The 20,052-nt window shown below is 37.6% G+C and overlaps 1 protein-coding gene across 6 annotated transcripts in view; it reads left to right on the top strand.

Moving 5' to 3' along the window:
- Nucleotides 1-337: 337 nt before the first annotated feature.
- Nucleotides 338-20,052, top strand: part of si:ch211-91p5.3 — a 36,933-nt gene continuing 17,218 nt past the window's right edge. For 3 of the 6 annotated variants that reach the window (XM_689352.9, XM_068217544.2, XM_073943233.1), the window contains exons 1-11: nt 338-647; nt 876-1,001; nt 1,169-1,291; nt 1,429-1,581; nt 3,060-3,227; nt 3,317-3,494; nt 7,389-7,496; nt 7,611-7,796; nt 7,898-8,032; nt 10,123-10,263; nt 11,046-11,465. In XM_689352.9, the coding sequence (XP_694444.6) occupies nt 438-647; nt 876-1,001; nt 1,169-1,291; nt 1,429-1,581; nt 3,060-3,227; nt 3,317-3,494; nt 7,389-7,496; nt 7,611-7,796; nt 7,898-8,032; nt 10,123-10,263; nt 11,046-11,465 (1,948 nt within the window). In that variant the 5' untranslated portion in view covers nt 338-437. Of the gene's footprint in view, nt 648-875; nt 1,002-1,168; nt 1,292-1,428; nt 1,582-3,059; nt 3,228-3,316; nt 3,495-7,388; nt 7,497-7,610; nt 7,797-7,897; nt 8,078-10,048; nt 10,264-11,045; nt 12,450-12,625; nt 15,300-20,052 lie in introns of those variants that run through there. The other 3 variants (XR_012400448.1, XR_012400447.1, XM_073943234.1) reach the window with 3 other exon arrangements.

The raw sequence follows: 20,052 nt of genomic DNA, 5'->3' as shown, positions 1-20,052 counted from the left end.
TTTGACATAGTTTCTTGGGCCCAAAAAACTGTTTAACTTTTAACAGTAAAATAAAAGTGATAAATATTATCCTAACTTTTACAACATTCAGTAGCCTAAGACCTTTAATGTCTACTACTAATACTTATTTAAATAAGCTTTATAAGCTTGTTTCTGAATGCCTAATTACATGAGGTTTCTAAACACCTCTGATACTTAAAACGGTTACCATGGTATTAATTTTATTTCGTTCGTTCTTTTTTGACGCATATAAACAACAGGTGCATCTTTGTTTTTTTTTTACTCAGTAACGTACAGCGCTGAAGTTTTAATTATCTGGCAACCTAAAGCGTCAGCTGACCTGTGGATCACTGCGAAAAGACAGCACACATAGCATACCGCAGCTCTCGTAGACTACCAAAGACTTTGTTGTATATTTTTAATTTTAATCAGCGATCATGAGCAGCACGCAATCCAGCACACGATTTAGTGACGAAAACTACAAAAACTGGTTGAAGACAGCCGAAAGTCTTTACATACTGAGGAATCGCATTCAGAACTTCATTGAAAAGGAAACCGAAACTTACCACAGCTCTCTCAGAAATAAACAGGAGCTCAATGGAAAGACTTGCCATCAAAACTGCAATGATAAGGACATCAATCAGAAGGTGAAGTGTAAACAATTGAATTAACGTTAACGTAGCCTCCAAGTTTAACCGTATCTGTGTTTTTAAAAAAGGATATCGCTGTTTCTCTGTCTGTCTGTCTGTCTGTCTATCTATCTATCTCTGTTTGTTTGTCTGGCTGTCTGTCTGTCTTGTCTGTGGAAAAGTCAACGGCAATACTAATTATAGAGATTGTGATGTTGGAAAATGTGCTTATTTTGTTATCCATAGTCTCTCTGTCAGTTGTGTGAATGCTGGAGGAAAGAAATTGTGGCCAATCACAATGGGAAATATGGTATACACTGGAACAACTGCAAACCAAATCGTTGGTCCACAGATAAGTGGGAAGTTGCCAAGGTAAGTAATTTTCAGGAATATTACATAAGCCTAATATTATAGTGCTGCCTTTGATTGTTGTCTGTTGCGTATGGGCATGGCTATATTTAGACAAATCGTGGCAGTGCAAAAAATATTGGTCAATTACATTTTTATCTTAATTGTTTGTCTTATGTTTTTTGTAACAGGCGTACATGCCACGTGGGCACAGAGACCATTGTGAGTTTTCCCACTTTGATGTTGCTGCCATTCTGAACTTCATGAACTTCTGTAAACATTTCAGTAAAATTCAAGGGCATCATGTGAGGAATGTAAGCACATATTGCGCCACATATGTAACTTGAAATGCAAATATGTATTTTTTGGAAATCTAGTTTTCAATAATACATAATTCAGCACCAGCAGATGACACATTTTAGACTTACATCATTTCTTTTTAATTATTAAGGTAATAAATGTACGGAACAATGTGATGCACTCCCCTGACTTAAAAATGAGCAACGAGGACATGAAAAAGCATCATAGCACAATTCTACTGCTGGCCAACATGCTTCAACCTCAGGTTCCAGAACTGAATGGCTTGGAGGAGGAGATAAAACAGGTAGATGAAAAATTAATAGTAATAATAATAATATACTTGGTAATGTTCTATTTTACAATGTCTATGATACACATTCTTACAGTTAGTAAATTATGCAAAATTACATTAAATTTACACTAATTCTAACCAACAAAACCCTAACCCTAAAGTTTTTATTACAGTTTTTCTCAGTGGCTTTGGTGCATTTCTCTCAGCACTAGTTACATTTGCACAACAGTTAATGCATTTCTCAAAAAAATTTATGCAAACTGCAAAACCTGGTTAATAACCTGCAAAAGCGTGTCACTTGCTCAAAATGGATAGCTCATTTCTCAAAAGCAAGTATTCATGTCAATGAAAGTGTCAGTGTCATCAAGATGAAAAGTCCTGCCACCATTGTTTATGAACAAGATAGCCAAATGGTTTTGTAATGTTTTCATTATGACAGTTTACTCTGTACATTTTTTTCAATGCAAAAATGTCAGATTTTGTTGACATTTCCTAAAAATGCTCAAGACAGCACTGTATATTATTTGAATACTACATTAAAGTTAGACATCACTGCATTTAGTGAGGTATCTTGGAACAAGACACTGAATATGTATGTTTCACATTTTTATTGCATTTGCTCTTTGCAATTCTAATTTATTCACAGCATTGTGCAAAAGAAAACATTAACCCTTATTTACAACAAACATAAACTTCCTTTGGGTAGAGCTGTGCATAACTGAAGGAATATTGCTGTAAATCATTCATGAAATTGTTCAATTAAAGATATATATATTTTTTTGTCAAATTTGCTAGACAGATTTTGATAATTAGTTCAACATTTGTGTATGTAATGACTCAAGTAATGAAATAAGGACTATTAGTTTTATATGGAATGACTATTTAGCATTCACAAGTTTAGTTAATTTTGACTGACATGACAAAAGCAAATGATAATGTTATAAAACAACAGAGAGTTGTATGAAGGCAATTGATAATTTGTTGGAAGAAATGAGAAACTGCTACTATGATGTGCACAAATGACTAATTGTTTTGAGAAATGCATTAACTGTTGTGCAAATGTAAATAGTGTTGTAAGAAATGCACCAAAGCAACTGAGAAAAACAAATAATGTGTAACCACAAATGGTGATGATAATGATGATGAATATTATTAATAGTAGTAGTTATTAAAATTATAATAGTATTGCTTATTATTATTATTATTATTATTATTATAAATAATGATAATCATAATAATAATTAAAGGCATTAGGAATTAATGTTGCACGTTATCAGTATAATTTAAGGATTCATAATTTAAATAAGTTATTTTTCTTTCTTTTTTTCTTTCTTTCTTTCTTATTTTCTTTCTTTCTTTCTTTCTTTCTTTCTTTCTTTCTTTCTTTCTTTCTTTCTTTCTTTCTTTCTTTCTTTTTCTCTCTCTCTCCCTCCCTCCCTCCCTCTCTCTCTCTCTCTCTCTCTCTCTCTCTCTCTCTCTCTCTCTCATAGTATAATAACACCTTGGACCAGAATTTCAATAAACCCCTATGTGAAGTAGATGGCCAGCAGATAAACGTCCATACCCGGGAACTTCTGGACCGTGAGAACCAAGCCTTGAAAGACAAGATTAAAGACATTATTTCATCCTTTGAGGGGAACCAAGAAGAAAATGTCAATGTAAAGTAGCAAAATAAAATGTCTACAATTAACTTTTAAACACTTGAACTGTATCCTGTTTGTTTTACAACTATGTTTTATGTGTTTAGGGCAAACTACAGGACTTTAAGCATATCATGGACTTTCTGGACCAAAACAAAGATCTCCTGGAGAATCTGGGTCCTGAGGTCAACAAACTTAAAGAGATACAAACAAAAGTAGATGAACTCGACGAAGAGGTCAGCACCCTTAAAGTCAGAATGGATCAACTGGAAAAAGAGAAACAAGGTAACTTGTTCTCAAGTGGTTATAATCCTTTATGAGTTTATTTCTTCTGTTGAACACAAAATAAATAAAAGAACACAAGCCAAGGCAAGTTGCGTTTCCACTGTCACTTCCGGGGCCTGATCGGGCCAAAGCGAGGCTTTTTTCGGGGGCCAGTGTCCAGCCTTTTTCGGCCCGCCAAATACCTTGGGCCAAAAAGGGCCAGCTGGGGCTTCGGGTGGAGTAAAAGGAGAGGCGGACACTAACTTTCTGATTGCACACGTCACGAGTACATGCGGCAAACAAATAATGGAAAGAAAACATCTAGCCTTATAGGCTGGGGTCTTTTTGCTTATGATCACCCTTATGTTTCCCTTTTAAACGTAAAGCTGTTGCATAAAATAATAAAGTTTTAGTTTATAAGTGACATTCTTTGCTGCATCCTCCTTGATGTTTTAATAACTCATAATAATCTTTACACCATATTAAAGACACAGCAGAGAGTAAAGGTTTTTGAGATTTTTTGTAAAGTTTAAAAGGTATGTTTTTGTGGGTTTAGATGCTTGTGTGTGTGTGTGTGTGTGTGTGTGTGTGTGTGTGTGTGTGTGTGAGACCGAGCAAAAGAGCGCTCCCTTCACAGCTCTCTTGATGCTGCGAGCGGCTTTTTTTTTTTTTTTTTTGAGATAATACACAATATTAATACAACAGAACGACATAAAACTTTACAAATTACATGCTCACTTTTGTAGGCTCAAAACAATAGTGTCATATCTTGATAAAATAGCCTAAGCCATATTGAAATAATTAAAAGAATTGCAAATTTTGGATATAGTAAAATCGCATTAAAGAAATAAACCAATATAAAACAAACAAAGAAAAATTTGTTTTGTGTTTACCTTATGATTAAAGTTGTTGCACGTCCGCCTGTCCCTGCCTCTGAATCAGCGAGTTTTAGCTACTTTCTAATGCTGTGTTCACACCCGATGCAGAAGAAGCGTCAAGCGCGAGTGATATACATGTTAAATGAATGCAAACTTGAGAATAGACATCCTGAGGTGCGATAAGCATAAATGGCGTGGCACGAATGACGCAAATTGCACGAATGGCGTTGTGCGAATGGCGCGATATTTGCTTGCTTTTGTGGGGGCGTGATTGTGATGTAGCGCCTGTTGTTGGTGTCCCGGGGGAAATCCTTCAGCTGACACTGACAACAGTTCATTAAACTGTGCTTGACTCGGTCAGAAGCACCGCTGAAAGCCTTCATCATCCAGGTTAAGTTTCTAGAGGAGTTTATGAGCTCACAGAGCTGGTGCACCTCTGAAAGGATCTAGTGGACTCAGACACAGCCCTACACGTATCGACGCTGTTTTTCAGCCTTCATAAAGCACATAAACTCAGATATTTTCTTAATAAAATCCTTGTTAGCCATTTAGCAAAGAAGCTAGAGTCACCGGGCAGACAGAAGCCCTGCCCATCACATGAGTCCGTGTCTGTTCTGAAGTAAATATGATGCGCGAAAGAAGCAGGGTTTGACGCGCGAATGAAGCGAGTAAACTCAAGTGTTCACGCAGCTTTTTACGCATGAATAGCGTGATTTACCTGCGCATTCCACGTCTGGTGTGAACACAGCATTAGAGTTCAGATTAAACAAAACTACCGCAAAGAAACTTGACACAGAGGAACTAAAAACTTACTGCCAGCTACTAATTCAAAAGTGTTATTGCAGAGCAACACAAAAGCCGCCTTTCCACTGTACACAACAAGCAACAGTCTGTAATTCATTTATTTCCAATGGAGAGTGTCCGGGAGATGCGTGGAGTTCCGATTATCTCCTTATGCGGAAAATTCTGATCTGATTTGAGCTGTGGACTCGTTAAAATATTTGAACTTCTGCGACATGGGACTGGTTGACCAGATGTGATGTATTCCAGTGTTGTCTAGGGAGATTCATGTGGAAGATGAAAAATAGTTTTTTTTTTTATATCAGAAAAAAGTTTATATTATAAAAAAGTTTTTATCTATACATAAGTAATACAAAATTTTTTTTTAATCTTATGTCCACATTCCCTCCAAAAGTTAAATCGGTCCATGAATTTCTATTATTCATTCATTCATTCATTCATTCAACGATGGTGAACAGAGTTATTCACTTGCTTTTGCACTCCCTTATTTCGGACACTGCGAGAATCTAGCTTCTCTCCCATGGTGCACGACAAAACTGAAAATTCTGTGCGACTGCCACTCGGGAGCGTATTCCGACAGTCATGTTCGAATGTCGTGTGCAGTGTAAAGGTGACTAAACAGTGCAGAAGTATAAATGCACGACCTACACGCAAGGCAGGCGCCGTGGGTCATGCTGATGACTCGATGCAGAAGTATAAGGGGCCGAACATGCATTTACATTCCAAAAATGCGAGGCGCACCTCACTGCCTTTTTTGTTGACAAGATTTCTTGTTGCTAGGCAACAACTGAATCAGCTGCGTATTGTCAGAGAGTATTGCTGTGCTTATTAATATAATTTTAATGTTTAATAATATTGTGATATTCAAGATTTGTGAAGTGTTAAGCACTGGATAACTCAAAACAGCAACCAAGTCTCTCATTCATCTTCAAAAGTCTCCGTTCAAAAATTCAAAATGCTTGTAGTCGTTTGTAAATCATTTAAAAAAGCCCTTAGGGGCCGATCACACCGAACACGTTTTTTTGCTTTGAGAGATGCCTTTTTATAAAATGATTTACTATCGACCGCGAACATTTTCTGTGCGCATCAGATTTTAACCGCCTTCTGCGCCGCTCGTTTTTGCCCTTGCACGCTGTGCACTCGCAGTTGAAAAAAGTTCAACTTTGAGCAGATAAAGCATGTTATGTCACTCGTGTCTTTTTCATTCTCCAATCAAATGAAAGCAGAGCCAGGGGTTCCGATGTGCCAGCAGTGTTTGTGTTGTTAAGACAACAACAGAGACTTTTGAAGATGGAGGAGAGACTTGTGGTTGATGTTTTGAGTTATCCAGAGCTGTATGACAAATCTTGAATATCACAATATTATTCATTCATTCATTTTCTTGTCAGCTTAGTCCCTTTATTAATCCGGGGTCGCCACAGAGGAAAGAACCGCCAACTTATCCAGCAAGTTTTTACGCAGCGGATGCCCTTCCAGCCGCAACCCATCTCTGGGAAAATCACAATATTATTAAGTATTAAAATTGAATTAATACAGCAACACTCTCGCACAATACCCAGCTGATTCAGTCGTTGCCTAAAGACATAAAACAAGCGCACCACACTTCATTTTTCCTTGTAAACAAAAAAGGCAGTTGAGGTGCGCCTTGGTTTTTGGATTAGCCTTTAGGTTTAAGCATTTGACCAATGACAGCTTGTGTACCTTTTATTGTGTACATTTTATTTATTGTGTACATTAATTCATAAATAGCAAAATTATGCTATATTGATAATAGCCTCAGTTAGAACCATTCTATCCTTAACTTATAAAAAAAGGATTCTTCTAAGTTACGTTAATGTGAAACTTTATTTTACCTGGGGTTTAAAATGAAGTAAGGATAGACTGTAAAGTTTAAAGATCTGAAAATGTGTAAAGCGTAAAAAGCTCCAAAATTGTCCTTCACAGATACACAAAGGTTTGGTTCACAAAAAAGAAAATGTATTCGCTATTTTTTTCCCTAAAGTGGTTCCAAATCTTCATGAGCTTTTTTCTTTTGTTGAACACAAAATACAAAATTTTAAAGAAATCTTACAGCATGCAACTGTCACTGTAAGTGGCATTCAGTATTATTAAGTATTACACAGGTATTTGTCATGGATAAGTTTTACTCATTTTGATTCATTTTGAGTTTAAATGTTTATATGCGAGTGTACTGCAATATTAATTCCATTTAATTTCATTGCTCTTTCATCCACAGATCCATTGCTTCCTGGCATCCCACCTAGATATAAGAATCATCTTTTTGAGTTTTGTCGTGCAAAGAAATGGCTCGAGCCTGTTTTTACAGAGACTCAAGAAGCCCAGGGTATCAAGTGCACCATTTAACATTCAACATGCATATGGAAACAAATAAACATGAATTAAATTATTTATAATCATTAATTCAGGTTAGATTCAACAGTTCACATCTTCTGTACAGGTTATAGGGGTAAGGTGACAGTGAATGGGCAAAGTTTTACTGGCATAAGAGTTTTTAATGACAAAAAGGGTGCCCATCAGGAGGTAGCATGCATTGCCCTTGAACAGATGAAATCACAGGAAGAAAGCACGAATGAACCATCCAGTTCTGTTATGCAGCCTGAGACGTCCTGCTCATCTTCCTCAGGTAAAGCAGGAATTTTGTTGACTATTTAATGCACATTGAATAATGATGCACATTCTTGCTTGAAATGAAACTATGATCAGTATGTCATTTTGAAATTTCAGGAATTTACTTTGGCAAAGTAACCGTGGATCTCAATTTAGAAGTTGAGTCAGAAAGATGCCCTTCAGCAGAGGAAGCAAGTGAAGCAGTTTATAAGATTTTATGGGAAAGTTTTCACCTCAGCGCTCCAGTACAAGGTAAATTAATCGGTCACGCTTTACATTACGGTTTCATTAGTTAATGTATTTACTAAACTGAACTAAGTATGAACAATACGTGTGCAGCGTTTATTAATCTTAGTTCAGCATTTAATGATTTCTTGTAAAATCCAGATTCATGCTTGTTAACATTATGTAATGCACCAAGAGTAATCTAACAATGAACAACAGTATTTTCATTTACGAACGTTAACAAATACTCTAATGAATGAATTATTCATTGTTTGTTCATGTTAGCAAATGCATTAAATAACATTAACTAATACAACCTTATTGTAAAGTGTTACCAATTAAACATTTACTTTAGATTAAGATATATTGTAAAGACAATGTATGTTTGCATCTAAAGTGGTTCACAGAAGTATTAAGTATTGAAATAGCAGGGCTCAACAATAAGGACTGCCCGAGGGCCCAGGACCAGTGTGAGAGATGATCTGGACAGTAGACAGGATCGTTACTGGCCCAATCGGGCAAGTGCTGCTTTGTCACTAAAGTTGAATTTGTCTGCAACTTTTTCCCAATTGGTGCAAATACAGTCTTATAATCGAGAAACAGTTTGTGCCTTTAAGCCTTTAAATGCTACCTTATCTGTGATGTCATAAACACCATATTGCTTTTCAATTCCTCTTATCTAATTGGATATTTTGAGCACTTTTTTTTTGCTGTGACCTGATAACAACCAGTACAGCAAAGAGATGGGAACATGGTGGCAAGATCAAATTATGAAGCTAAAAGAAATCGTCTGTTTCTAACATCTTGAAAGCAGACATTTACTTGGTTACACAACGAAAAAAGTGAAGTGATGTTTGCTGTCAGTTTGGCATTGTCCATACTGCTCTTTCTGTTTGCAAAACACTTTGAATTTTCCTCATTATACCTTTAGTAACATTTTTTAAATATTTAAATTCTAGATTCACAGATGTTATTTTTGACACATTATTTAAATTTTTGGCTAAGAAATAGTCATTAAAGTTACTGTGAATTGGAAGGTACGATCGTTATTTTTTTGTAATGTTTTTTTCTACCGTGCTTAATGGACAGTAAAGTAGGCATTTCATTCAGAAAGATCAGGAAAGGGGTTTTAGAAGAGTTATTACAACCTAACAGACTCATGCTGCTCATCATTTCTGTTTCTTGTTAAAACTGACAGTTTGAGCAGCGATAGACATGCCTATTACCTCAATCACATAAACGGATGAATTAACTAAAAACAAACAGGAAGTGCATTTTCAGATTTCAATTAAAGAGTAGATAGGCAAACAATTTTTTTTCATTAATGACATGCACAGATGAATTGTTCACCACAAAACTAGAAATGGAAGCTAACAAAATCATAGTGTAGTTTTGATTTCTTGGGGACTTTAACTTCTTTTTCTTTTAGTGGGGACAGTGAAAATTTTGGCAGGGCAAGTAAAATTCTGAACCAGAAAAAAAAAAACCTTAGTGTTGAATCCTGCATAGTAATATATTTTTAAATAATATTTTTTATGAAGGTTTGTGCAATAAATGTTACATTTTAACCTTTTAATGGACAGTAATCTCAGTAAAACATCTAAAATTAGTATAATTGATGTTTCTCAAAAATGACTCAAATTTACTATTTGCCTTATTAAAGGTTTCATCATTGCCTCATGAGATGTTAGGCAGATATTCAAGATTTATAAATATGCTCATGAAATGTTTTATAAGTATAAAAGCTTTATTTATTACTTTTAAATACATACAATGAACCAAGGATTTTGCCTGAAAATTAAGCCATTTCAGGTTTGTGCAACAAAGGATAACTCCACTGATTATAATATCACAGATTATTGCTTTTTTACTACACATCAGGACACAAAGCATTTTTCCATCAAAAACTTATAAAAATTTTAGTTTTACATTTAGTTTATTTATTCTTATGTATTTTCATAAATAGTTCCACCGCATTATCATGAATATGTTTCATGCTGTTACCCTGTTTTTATTTGTATTTCTGACATATAATTTCTTTAGTACGTTTTAGATGCAAAACATGATTTTCAGAATGACACAAATAAAACTTATTTTTTTCATTCCTTTTCCAACAGGTCAGACACACAGGTCAGTGATCTTGGAATATTTCAACGCAAATTATTTCCAAAAACCATCAGAATACTTTGTTCAAAATGATGACAACACAACTAGCTGCAAGCTCAAACTCATTGGGCCTTTCACATTTTATGACAAAGGTAATTACTCTTCTGCTGTTAGTCATTGGTTAAACATCATGTTAGGGTTGGGCCGAAAGACGATGCCATCATCCGTCGCCAATAGACAACATAATGCTGAGCCGGCATCGCCGATCCTCCGCCCCGCCCACGTCGCAAACCCGCTCGCGAAAAATACACACTTTGGCCCTGTTTACGTCTTAGTGTTAAAATGCCATTTTAGAACGTAAATGATACCCATCCACACTGTGTTTTACCTAGCCTTTCTAAACAGCCCTCCGTCTGCTGAAAATGCTCATCAAGTGACCACACACCCACACAGACACAGCCACACACTGTTATGCGCTCCTCTGAGCTCCAAAGAGCAGTGCATGTCGGACAGTTAATCAATAATGTACTGCAGGATCGTGTTTCACTATAGTTGTTAAATGTGATGTTCAGACATCCCAAGTCTCCTTGAAGTTCCTGGAGTCTCTATGCATTTGCATGACTCATAATGCCTGCAAACGAGTGATAATCTCCCAGAAATCGTGCGTCTCCCTCCCGGTCCTCAAATAAGGATCCTTCTCACCCCTGAATCCCTCCTTGCTGTTTAGACACGTCACACCCCCCCATTCCCCCTGTCTTTCACATGATGACGATACCATCATCCATCTTGATGTTTCACATTAGACATCGTACGATGCCAAATTGGTTGACATCGCCCAACCCTACATCACACATTTTTCTTTTCCTTCAGCTTTGTGTGGATTTACAATCTATTGTTTGCTGATCTTTTGTTTTCATTTCTTGGATTATTTTAGATGGCTCCACCAAGAAGAAACTGGCAGATCAACAGGCAGCTAAAGTTGCCTTGCAGCATCTGTCAGGTATTTTCAACTGTGCTCCAATATCAGAAACGGAAAAGAACTTCAAAGGAATTCTGAAGGAGTGTCTTGAGACAAGGGGTCTCAAAAGTCCCAACTATACCACTGTGAATAATCCAGAGATTAGTGAAAAACAGGTGGCCATGAGCATCAGCCCAGACCTGACAAATTCTGCAGCATCTATTACTCAGGCAGCAGAGAAAGAGCATTCAGAGCTCAAGTCTGGCAACATTTGCAAATCAGCACAGCTTCCGGTATTTCAAGAGGCAGCTTGTATTCCTGTTCCTATGCTGCCAGACCCTCAAGACTCCAGTTCTCCAGCTGTAGTAAGGAAAAAGCCCAGGATTGATTGTCTAGGTAAAGCCTTCTTTATACTTTCATCTAGCATCCCACACAACTCCGCAAACTGCACACCCAGTTTGGAGATGTTTGTATTGTTTTACATTTTTTTTTTTAAACAGAACGGATTGGTCATAGTGTAGAGCAGTTTTTATTATCAACCGGTCAATGCTTGACAATTTTACCGCTACATGGGATGGGGGGAGGGGAAGTGTGAACGTAGCTTGCTAGGCGACCATCAACCATTTTCTCTGAGGATGCTGCAACTCTTATGCAAATTTTAATTATGGAGAAAATAAAAAAAAGCACTGCAGGGTTTGCCAGATAGTCCACCGAAATGTGTATGTTCCTTACAAAATATTAAGCTGATTGGTCAGTTCTTTTCACGTTGTGCTCGAAGCATTCTGAAGTTGTTTTCACAAGCATCGCACCACTTGTGTACGTCACTCCTAATATACTGATTTCACATGGCCACTGTTTTAAAAGCGAAAGCAAGGCTGTGGTGGGAAGAAACCTGGAAGTTTGCCTGGAGTCACACAGGAACGGCGTCTGTGTACCTTACTGTATATCTTATCAGCGAAGAGAAAGTGACACAAATGTATAATTTCTTACTTTGAGTGACCCGAAGGTCCGTTCTGAATGGATAGTGAAGCTAAAAAGGAATATTGAATTGAGAAAGGGCACTAGTTGGTTAACCTTTCCTTTCCCAAACACACGTTTTAGATGCCATTTATCAAATTTAGGTTAATAAAATGATTCAAAGTCATTTCTGTTGAGCACTGGTAAATTCTGTGGCAAATCTGCAGGGTTTAGGAACGTGATCAACAGGGCATAAATGTTAGCAGGAAATAGACGTTTTTAAAATTTCTGTACCAGGACAACCCTATTACAGACAACACGAGGGTGTGCTAAAGGGGACTGCATTGTTTTATTGCTCATCAGGTTACATAGGCTGAAGCAGGGAAGCATCCCCACGGTGTTTACCTGGTGCCATGAACTAAGGCCTAGGACAGGAGTGGCCAACCCTGTTCCTGGATCCTGCAGATTTCAGTTCCAACCCATATCAAACACACCTGTCTATAATCATCACGTGGTTTTCAGGTCCTAATTAATTGGTTCAGGTGTGTTTGATATGGGTAGCAACTGAAATCTGCAGGAAGGTGGCTCTCCAGGAACAGGGTTGGCCACCCCTGGCCTAGGAGGACACTTAAGCTTATTACTCTTAAAGAGATTATGATTTTGTTTGATGCCTAATATGCTTTTAATTGTTTAAATTAAACTTAAGTTAATGCTTTTAAAGTGATGTTCACACCATATCTGCAGTTTGAAATCGCGGCTAAGATTTGTAGCACACAGCATGTTGTTGCAATATTACAGTGCTGATCCTATACATCTGGGTTTCTTCCCACCTTCTCATTTTTTTAAATGGCTACCACATGAAATATGCGTATGCGCATGCCACGCACCTCCGTTAGAAATAACAAACAGGTGGAAAAGACGCGATGTGTGAATGATCTCTATCTATGTTAACTGTCCGATCATCATTTGCGATCTCAAGCAGTTGACCTTGTTGCACAGACATAGTGAATTCACCTGATTTGTTGACAAATGGGTTTCAGATCCATTCCTTAGCAGTCCATGGGTCCTTCACTGGGCCTTTTCCTCTTCGCAAAGAAACTTTTAAAAGATGTCTGTTTTTTGGCGCTCAAGTGGCCGAAATGTAACTGAGGAAAAATAGATATTTTTCAAAATAAAAGATTTTTCAAAATAAAATATTGTTCAAATTCAGATAATAAAAAAAAAAACTTAAATAATTATTGATTTCTTGTGTGGCCCAGTACCAATTGCAGGGGTGATAGCGTTCCGGCACCACGCCGGATTTCCGGCGTCCTGTGGCTGCGGGTAGGGTTGCGACGGTGAGGAAATTTCCCCACCGGTTAATCGACATGTGACAACACCGGTATCACCGTGGGAGTGGGCATTTTTTCATTTCCTCTCTTTTTCTGCTTTTAAATAGCTTATAAATGCGTGCGTATAATACTTTCACTTTCAGTTTTGCGGGAGTTGCCAATTCGGTGTCAGTTGTTTGAATGGACGGAAAGGAAACTACAAAAAAAATCCCTGTTATTAAACAAAACATAACTTTTATTTACATAACGAATAAAACACAACACTGCTACAGGCTGAAAAAACTGTGTAAGTTGGAACCATACAAATAACAACCATAAACGCCTATGTTATATATTAACAGCTTAGTCCTTATGAACAACCCATTTATAAAATACATTATTAACGAATTTAGGCTATTGAAGAATAAACCGAATATGAAATATGATCCTTGCATAATGATCACAACTAAACAAGCGAGCACTCATTTTATATTTAAACTATATGAAAAAAAATTAAGAATTGGAACATTATGTAAAAAATCAAAGGGCAGGCTAAATAAAAGCGCCTCGTCAGAGCTAAACATCACCGCACATGTGTCAGTTTACAGCTTCTTGAAAGATCAGACAACCTATACAGATCACACAATCTCAATAAACAACATGTAAATGTATAAATATTTCGATAAGTATTGTTATGGAATATTTATAACTAAATGATCTTGCTTTTTGGTTTTATCGATACAGCTTTGATCTCTCTTACAAGCGGCAGTTACAGGCGCAGCATAAAGGCTGATTTATACTTCTGCGTCAAACACCGGCGTATGCTACGGCGCTGACGCATAGCCCATCGCCGTGGCCGTCGCCGTCACTGACGTGCACCTCTCAAAAATTGTAACTACACGTCGCAACAACGCGTAGCGCAAGCTCTGTGATTGGTCGGCTTGCTAGCGCCGACGAGTCTGGGCGGGACCGAGAGCCGCGCGAATGGCGCGAGCGATTGTTTACAAGTGTGGAGTCCCGTGAAGGAGCTCCGGATGGAAAGTTTTGTTCTTTGTTTACCTCATGGTTAAAGTTGTTGCACGTCCGCTGGTTCCTGCCTCAAAATGAGCGAGTTTGAGTCACTTGTACATCCAGGAAGTGTTCAGAATAGCAAAACAGAAGCGAAGAAACTCGACACAGAGGAACATTTACACCTCACTGCCCACTAGCGTTTCGGAAGTGTTAATGCAGACCAACGGAGACAGCGCGCAGAAGTATAAATGCCCAGCCACGCGCGTTGCCTGCGCCGTGAGTTGCGCCGGTCACTTGACGCAGAAGTATAAACCAGGCTTAAGGGCGCCTGATTTATACTTCTGCGTCAAACACCGGCGTATGCTACGGCGCTGACGCATAGCCCTTCGCCGTGGCCATCGCCGTCACTGACGTGCACCTCTCAAAAAATGTAACTACACGTCGCAACGACGCGTAGCATAAGCTCTGTGATTGGTCGGCTTGGTAGCGCTGACGAGTCTGGGCGGGACCGAGAGGCGCGCGAATGGCGCGACGCCGCGCGAGCGATTGTTTACAAGTGTGGAGTCCCGTGAAGGAGCTCCGGATGGAAAGTTTTGTTTTGTGTTTACCTCATAGTTAAAGTTGTTGCACGTCCGCCGGTTCCTGCCTCAAAATGAGCGAGTTTGAGCCACTTGTACATCCCGGAAGTGTTCAGGAAATGCAAAAAAGTAGCGAAGAAACTTGACACAGAGGAACATTTACACTTTTCTGCCAACTAGCGTTTCGGAAGTGTTAATGCAGACCGGCAGAGACAGCGCGCAGAAGTATAAATGCACAGCCACGCGCGTTGCCTGCGCCGTGGGTTACGCCGGTCACCTGACGCAGAAGTATAAATCAGTGGCGGAATACACACAGCACTGCCAAGACGTTTTATTTTTATTTTATTTGTTGCAGATTTGCACGTTGTTCCTTTAAAAAAAAAAAACCTTTTATTTTTTAATTCTCTCAAGTTAATGTTGTCTATCGAGTAACTATCGAGTCCCTCGGATTGGAGTTCAGTGCGCATTAAGACTATTGACCAACCGCCCTGTAAGTTTAAACACTACAGGTCCACAGCTCTGGTGTGGTATGAATTACACGTTTTAAATGACAGCGAGACATGCTACGTTTAGTTTTTATTGTAAAATATACATTATAACCCAGTACACGGTAAAATAATGTTTAGAATGGCTTGTCTATTGACGGCGTATAGCCGTTAATTAAATATGCTGAGCATATTTTCATTAAAATTAAAACACATTAATACAAATTAGCCACCCTTTGATTTTTTTTCGTTTACGTATATTTTTATCAAACGAAAAATGCAATGAATTGTTAATTTTAGTTTTCATTTTATTCGAAATAATAGGCCTATAATTTATAGGCTACACAGCTCATATCTTTGGCTCCAATTGCGTTTTTACAGATATCCTACCAATAGACTTTTTTTTGGCTCAAAGACATTTATGCCTATTAATTTCAGAGGTGCATTTTGACAGATTTCGTAAAGGCTTCAGCTATTCTACCTGTCAGCTGCACCTGCCTAAGTTTTGCAACTTGACTTGTGTTGTGGCTCGATGTCTGAATGAGAGAGAGAGAGAGAGAGAGAGAGAGAGAGAGAGAGAGAGAGAGAGAGAGAGAGAGAGAAATCAGTCCTCAGATTCGATGTGTGGCCGCACGTCTCAGTCACTTTATTGCAATTTTTAATATTGGCTCATCTAAATAAACTTTTCATATATTAAAAGCCGAAATATTGTCAGACAGAAGAAGCAACTTTCGGTTTTTGAAGAGAGCGGCCTCAGTTATAAAAGATGCGCGCATACACAGGATTCGATCTTTTTGGCCTAGACATTATGGATTTTTTTGACATTAAACACATAATCAAGTGGAAATAAGAACAGCTGAACTTCGGAAAAAGTCCTCACGTTGCCACGATGTTTCTCTGCAGTTGGATTGTCAATGGCGCAGCATTGCTAAATCACTCGTTTTAATAAAAAAAAAGATATTTATTATTAAACATTGTGAGATGATGGTCGCGTGAATTTTTTTTTTAATGAGAGTATGCGTTGCGTATTTATGGATCTATCCGCGACCCACCCATAATTAAACATGAAGGTGCGTGTATAAATTAGTTATGTTTCCAGATACTGCCACCTTTGTCAGGCAAAGTTTGCAGATCGCCTCATTAACGTCGTCAGGTTCTCTTATGCATTTGGTTTGAACCCAAAATTTTGCCAATATGCGCCTTTGCATTGCGTTTTGACAATAAATCGTCCGCCATCCTCTTTCTGTAAATTTGACTCCTCTTTTCTCCTCACGTGGTAAATGAAATATGACGCACTGTAGCTATGTTTAGATTTTAATTATAGAGCATGCTCTCGTTTTAAGTCAATTATTTATAATTATATTTTCCATTTATTTTAAATAAATGTTTAATAAAAAAAATAAAAAAACGAATACTTAAAAAAACAAATGTGGGGATGGTGTCACGGTAGAAAAGTGATGTCACCGGTGTTGCGTCTTAACACCGGTATCACCGTCAACACCGTCTATCGTGGCAAGCCTAGCTGCGGGGGAAAAAAAATCAGGTTCACGGATATTGATCTGTCATTTCTCTAGATTCACAGAATTCACTCACTGCTGAAAGCGCCGGATTGGTTTTTATTAAGTGCCATTTTGTGTGCTCGTAAATCATCTTTTGAGTGTAGACGCCATGTAAATAAAAGATTAATTGTGTAATTTAGAGAGCTTTATAAATTATAACGGATCTTTGTGAGATCTCTATGAACTAAGATGACGCTTTTTAGTGATAATAAGAGGAGCGTGCTTTGCACTTTCCAGGCTATAATCCATTCATAATTTGTATGAAACTTTCGTTTTCGGCACATATACGCTGATATGTTTTGGGAATGACATCTGCATATTTACGCTGGGTTTATTCTCGAAATAACGGTGAAGCAATAGACGGGACAAAAATATATTTCCCCCTTCTCCTTAAACAACTTAGTGTTTCAGCTATGAAATAGTTCAGTTTTGTATGCAGCCTAATGGCAAAGTGTTTATATTTAGTTTCGTTTTTTATTCGGCTTATTTAGAAAAACGTTTGGAGCATTTTTTATTCGTTAAAATTAAGATTTTTTTTCACGAACAGCGCCCAGCGGAAGACCATCATTGTCTGTTTGATCAGTTTGCCTTCTCAGATCATCACGACTTGCCTAAAATAAAAGATATAAAACAGTTCAAGTAAAAAACAATGGTAGCTTAAACGTTAAAGAATGTGTGCTATTAGGCGCATAGTTTGCTTATAAAAAGCTTGCAGGACATCGAGGCGCCAGAGCAATCACCTGCATTTTTTCAGTGGGAGCAATTTAAAGTTATCCGTCATTTTTGCTCACAAAGTACGAGTAATACATCAAAAAACGTTACAGCGTTTTTATAAAATAAAGAAAACCAAAATTATGCGCTTTCTGTCGTCTGGTTTTTGAACAGGAGCGCTTAACAAAATGAAGCAAAATGTATATGCCTCCCAGACATAATAAATATATTTATAGAAAGCTTTAAATTATTACTTAACGAAATAAAACAAATCGAAAACAAGAAAACTCCTTCATGTAATCCGTAAAGATGAATTTCTAAAGGCGAGTCCAAGAGGAGATTGCCAGTCAGGATCTTTGCGACACTGACTCAGAATAAGTTTATTAATAAATAATTAAGATATGTCCTTACTCTTTCCTCGACACATTCATTGTTATTTGTTTTTGCCGGTGCTTGGGGCGAGTTTTAGCTTATTGTGTGCGCTTGAACGCGGATTCACAGTAGCAGTTTTAACATGGAGTGACACGACATCTGACGTACAGATGACACTGGCACATTCCGGTGGCACGTCCGGTTTTCCACTGTCATGTGTCACTCGCTAGTGGCATGTGTAGTGACCTGTGTCACTCAGAGTGTCGCGCTGCATGTCACTGCAGTGACATCGACAACCGGCGAAGCTTATGACAATAATTAACACGAGCAAAACCATATTTAATCATTACGCGACTTTTAACCTAATTTATCGCGTCGCAAGTTAGTTTATTTGCTGAGCTACTCCACGATGTTTTAATTTAAACGCATTTATTTTATGTATTCGTAGTCATACTTCCGTACGTAATATAGTCATTTGACAGTACATGTCAGCCAAATTTATTGTGGCATGCTTATGTATGGGAGGGGTTACACTTATCTGTTGTACTTTATATTATTGCATCCTGGCAGTTCCTTTGTTCCCTACAATATGGACTTCTCTATGTTTTTAATTAATTCATTTATTTTATTATTTAACTTATTTTCATTTTAAGGTATTTTAAATAATATCCTTTAAACAGTTATAATAAAATGCATGTTGAAAACTCATAACATATATGCATGTAAGATAACAGGTGTCATTTGCCTAATGATTTTTAAATATTAAAGCAAAGAGACTTATAAGATTAATGTGCTTATAACGTGCTTATACTGACACCTACTGGCACATGTCACAACATCACTGACACTGGCATGTGTCACTGACATTACTGGCATGTGTCACTGACATTACTGGCATGTGTCTAAAAAGAGCCACTTGACAATTATGATGACCAGGCTTACACATAGGCTGTTAATATATTTGGGCCCAGGGGCCCACAAGTTATGTGTTAAAAGTGCGTTGCATACATAGTACCCCCACCCCTACTCACCTCAGGGGCAAGGAAAAAAAGTTCAGGCTCAGGAATTTTTTCCACTATCAGCCCTGCAATTGATCAGCCCGGGGGTTGGGGACCACTGGTGTAGAGGTCTTTACGGGTCCATTTGTATTCTAAAAACCACACAACACACACACTTTGCTTTTTCCAAATGGACCCAGTCAGACCTGATCTTATTGGCAGAGAATATAGTGGCATTTAAAGGGAGAGTTCACCCAAAAATTTGATAGTTCAGCCTTCACTTGTTACAAATGTAAACATTGTTAACCACAAAAGAAAGACATTATGAAAAATATTATAAATTGGTAGCCACTGACTACCATAGTTGTTGTTATTGTTGTTGTTGTTTTTTGCTAGTATGGAAGTCAGTGGCTTCTGGTTTTCAACATTCTACGTAATATCTTATTTTGTATTTAACAGAAAAAAAACAAACCACTTCTGAAATCAGGTCAACAAATGAGTACATTTTCAGTTCTGTATGAACTCTCGCTGTAGTAATTCAGCTGCTGTTTGCACGTTGGAATTAAATGCACTTTAAGAACTGCAGGAAAAAAAAATAGGGTACATCGAGAAATTCATCTTACAGATATGAGATCCATCAGGAAATCCACTCATTATGGGGCATATTTGTTCATGAAGGAAAGGCCTTTACTTTTTTTTAAAGGGGTGGTCCGCTATGATATCATATTTTAAACTTTAGTTGATGTGTAATGTAGCTGTGTAAACATAAACAACTCTGAATGTAAAAAGTTCTAAGTTTAATGCAAAGGGAGACCTTGGTTTTTACAGAGTTAGCTTAGCAAAGCCTACAATTAATGAATTTTGGTGACTACAAAAAATAAAATAAAAATAAATAAAAAACTCCTGTGCACATGTGCTTGTTACACAAAGTTCACACATTCTCACATACACACACACACACACACACACACACACACACACACACACACACACACACACACA

Source organism: Danio rerio, chromosome 25, assembly GCF_049306965.1.
Source record: "Danio rerio strain Tuebingen ecotype United States chromosome 25, GRCz12tu, whole genome shotgun sequence".
Classification (NCBI taxonomy): Eukaryota; Metazoa; Chordata; class Actinopteri; order Cypriniformes; family Danionidae; genus Danio; species Danio rerio.
The sequence above is the reverse complement of the archived record's forward strand: the minus strand, read 5'-3'. Positions and strand labels throughout refer to the sequence as shown.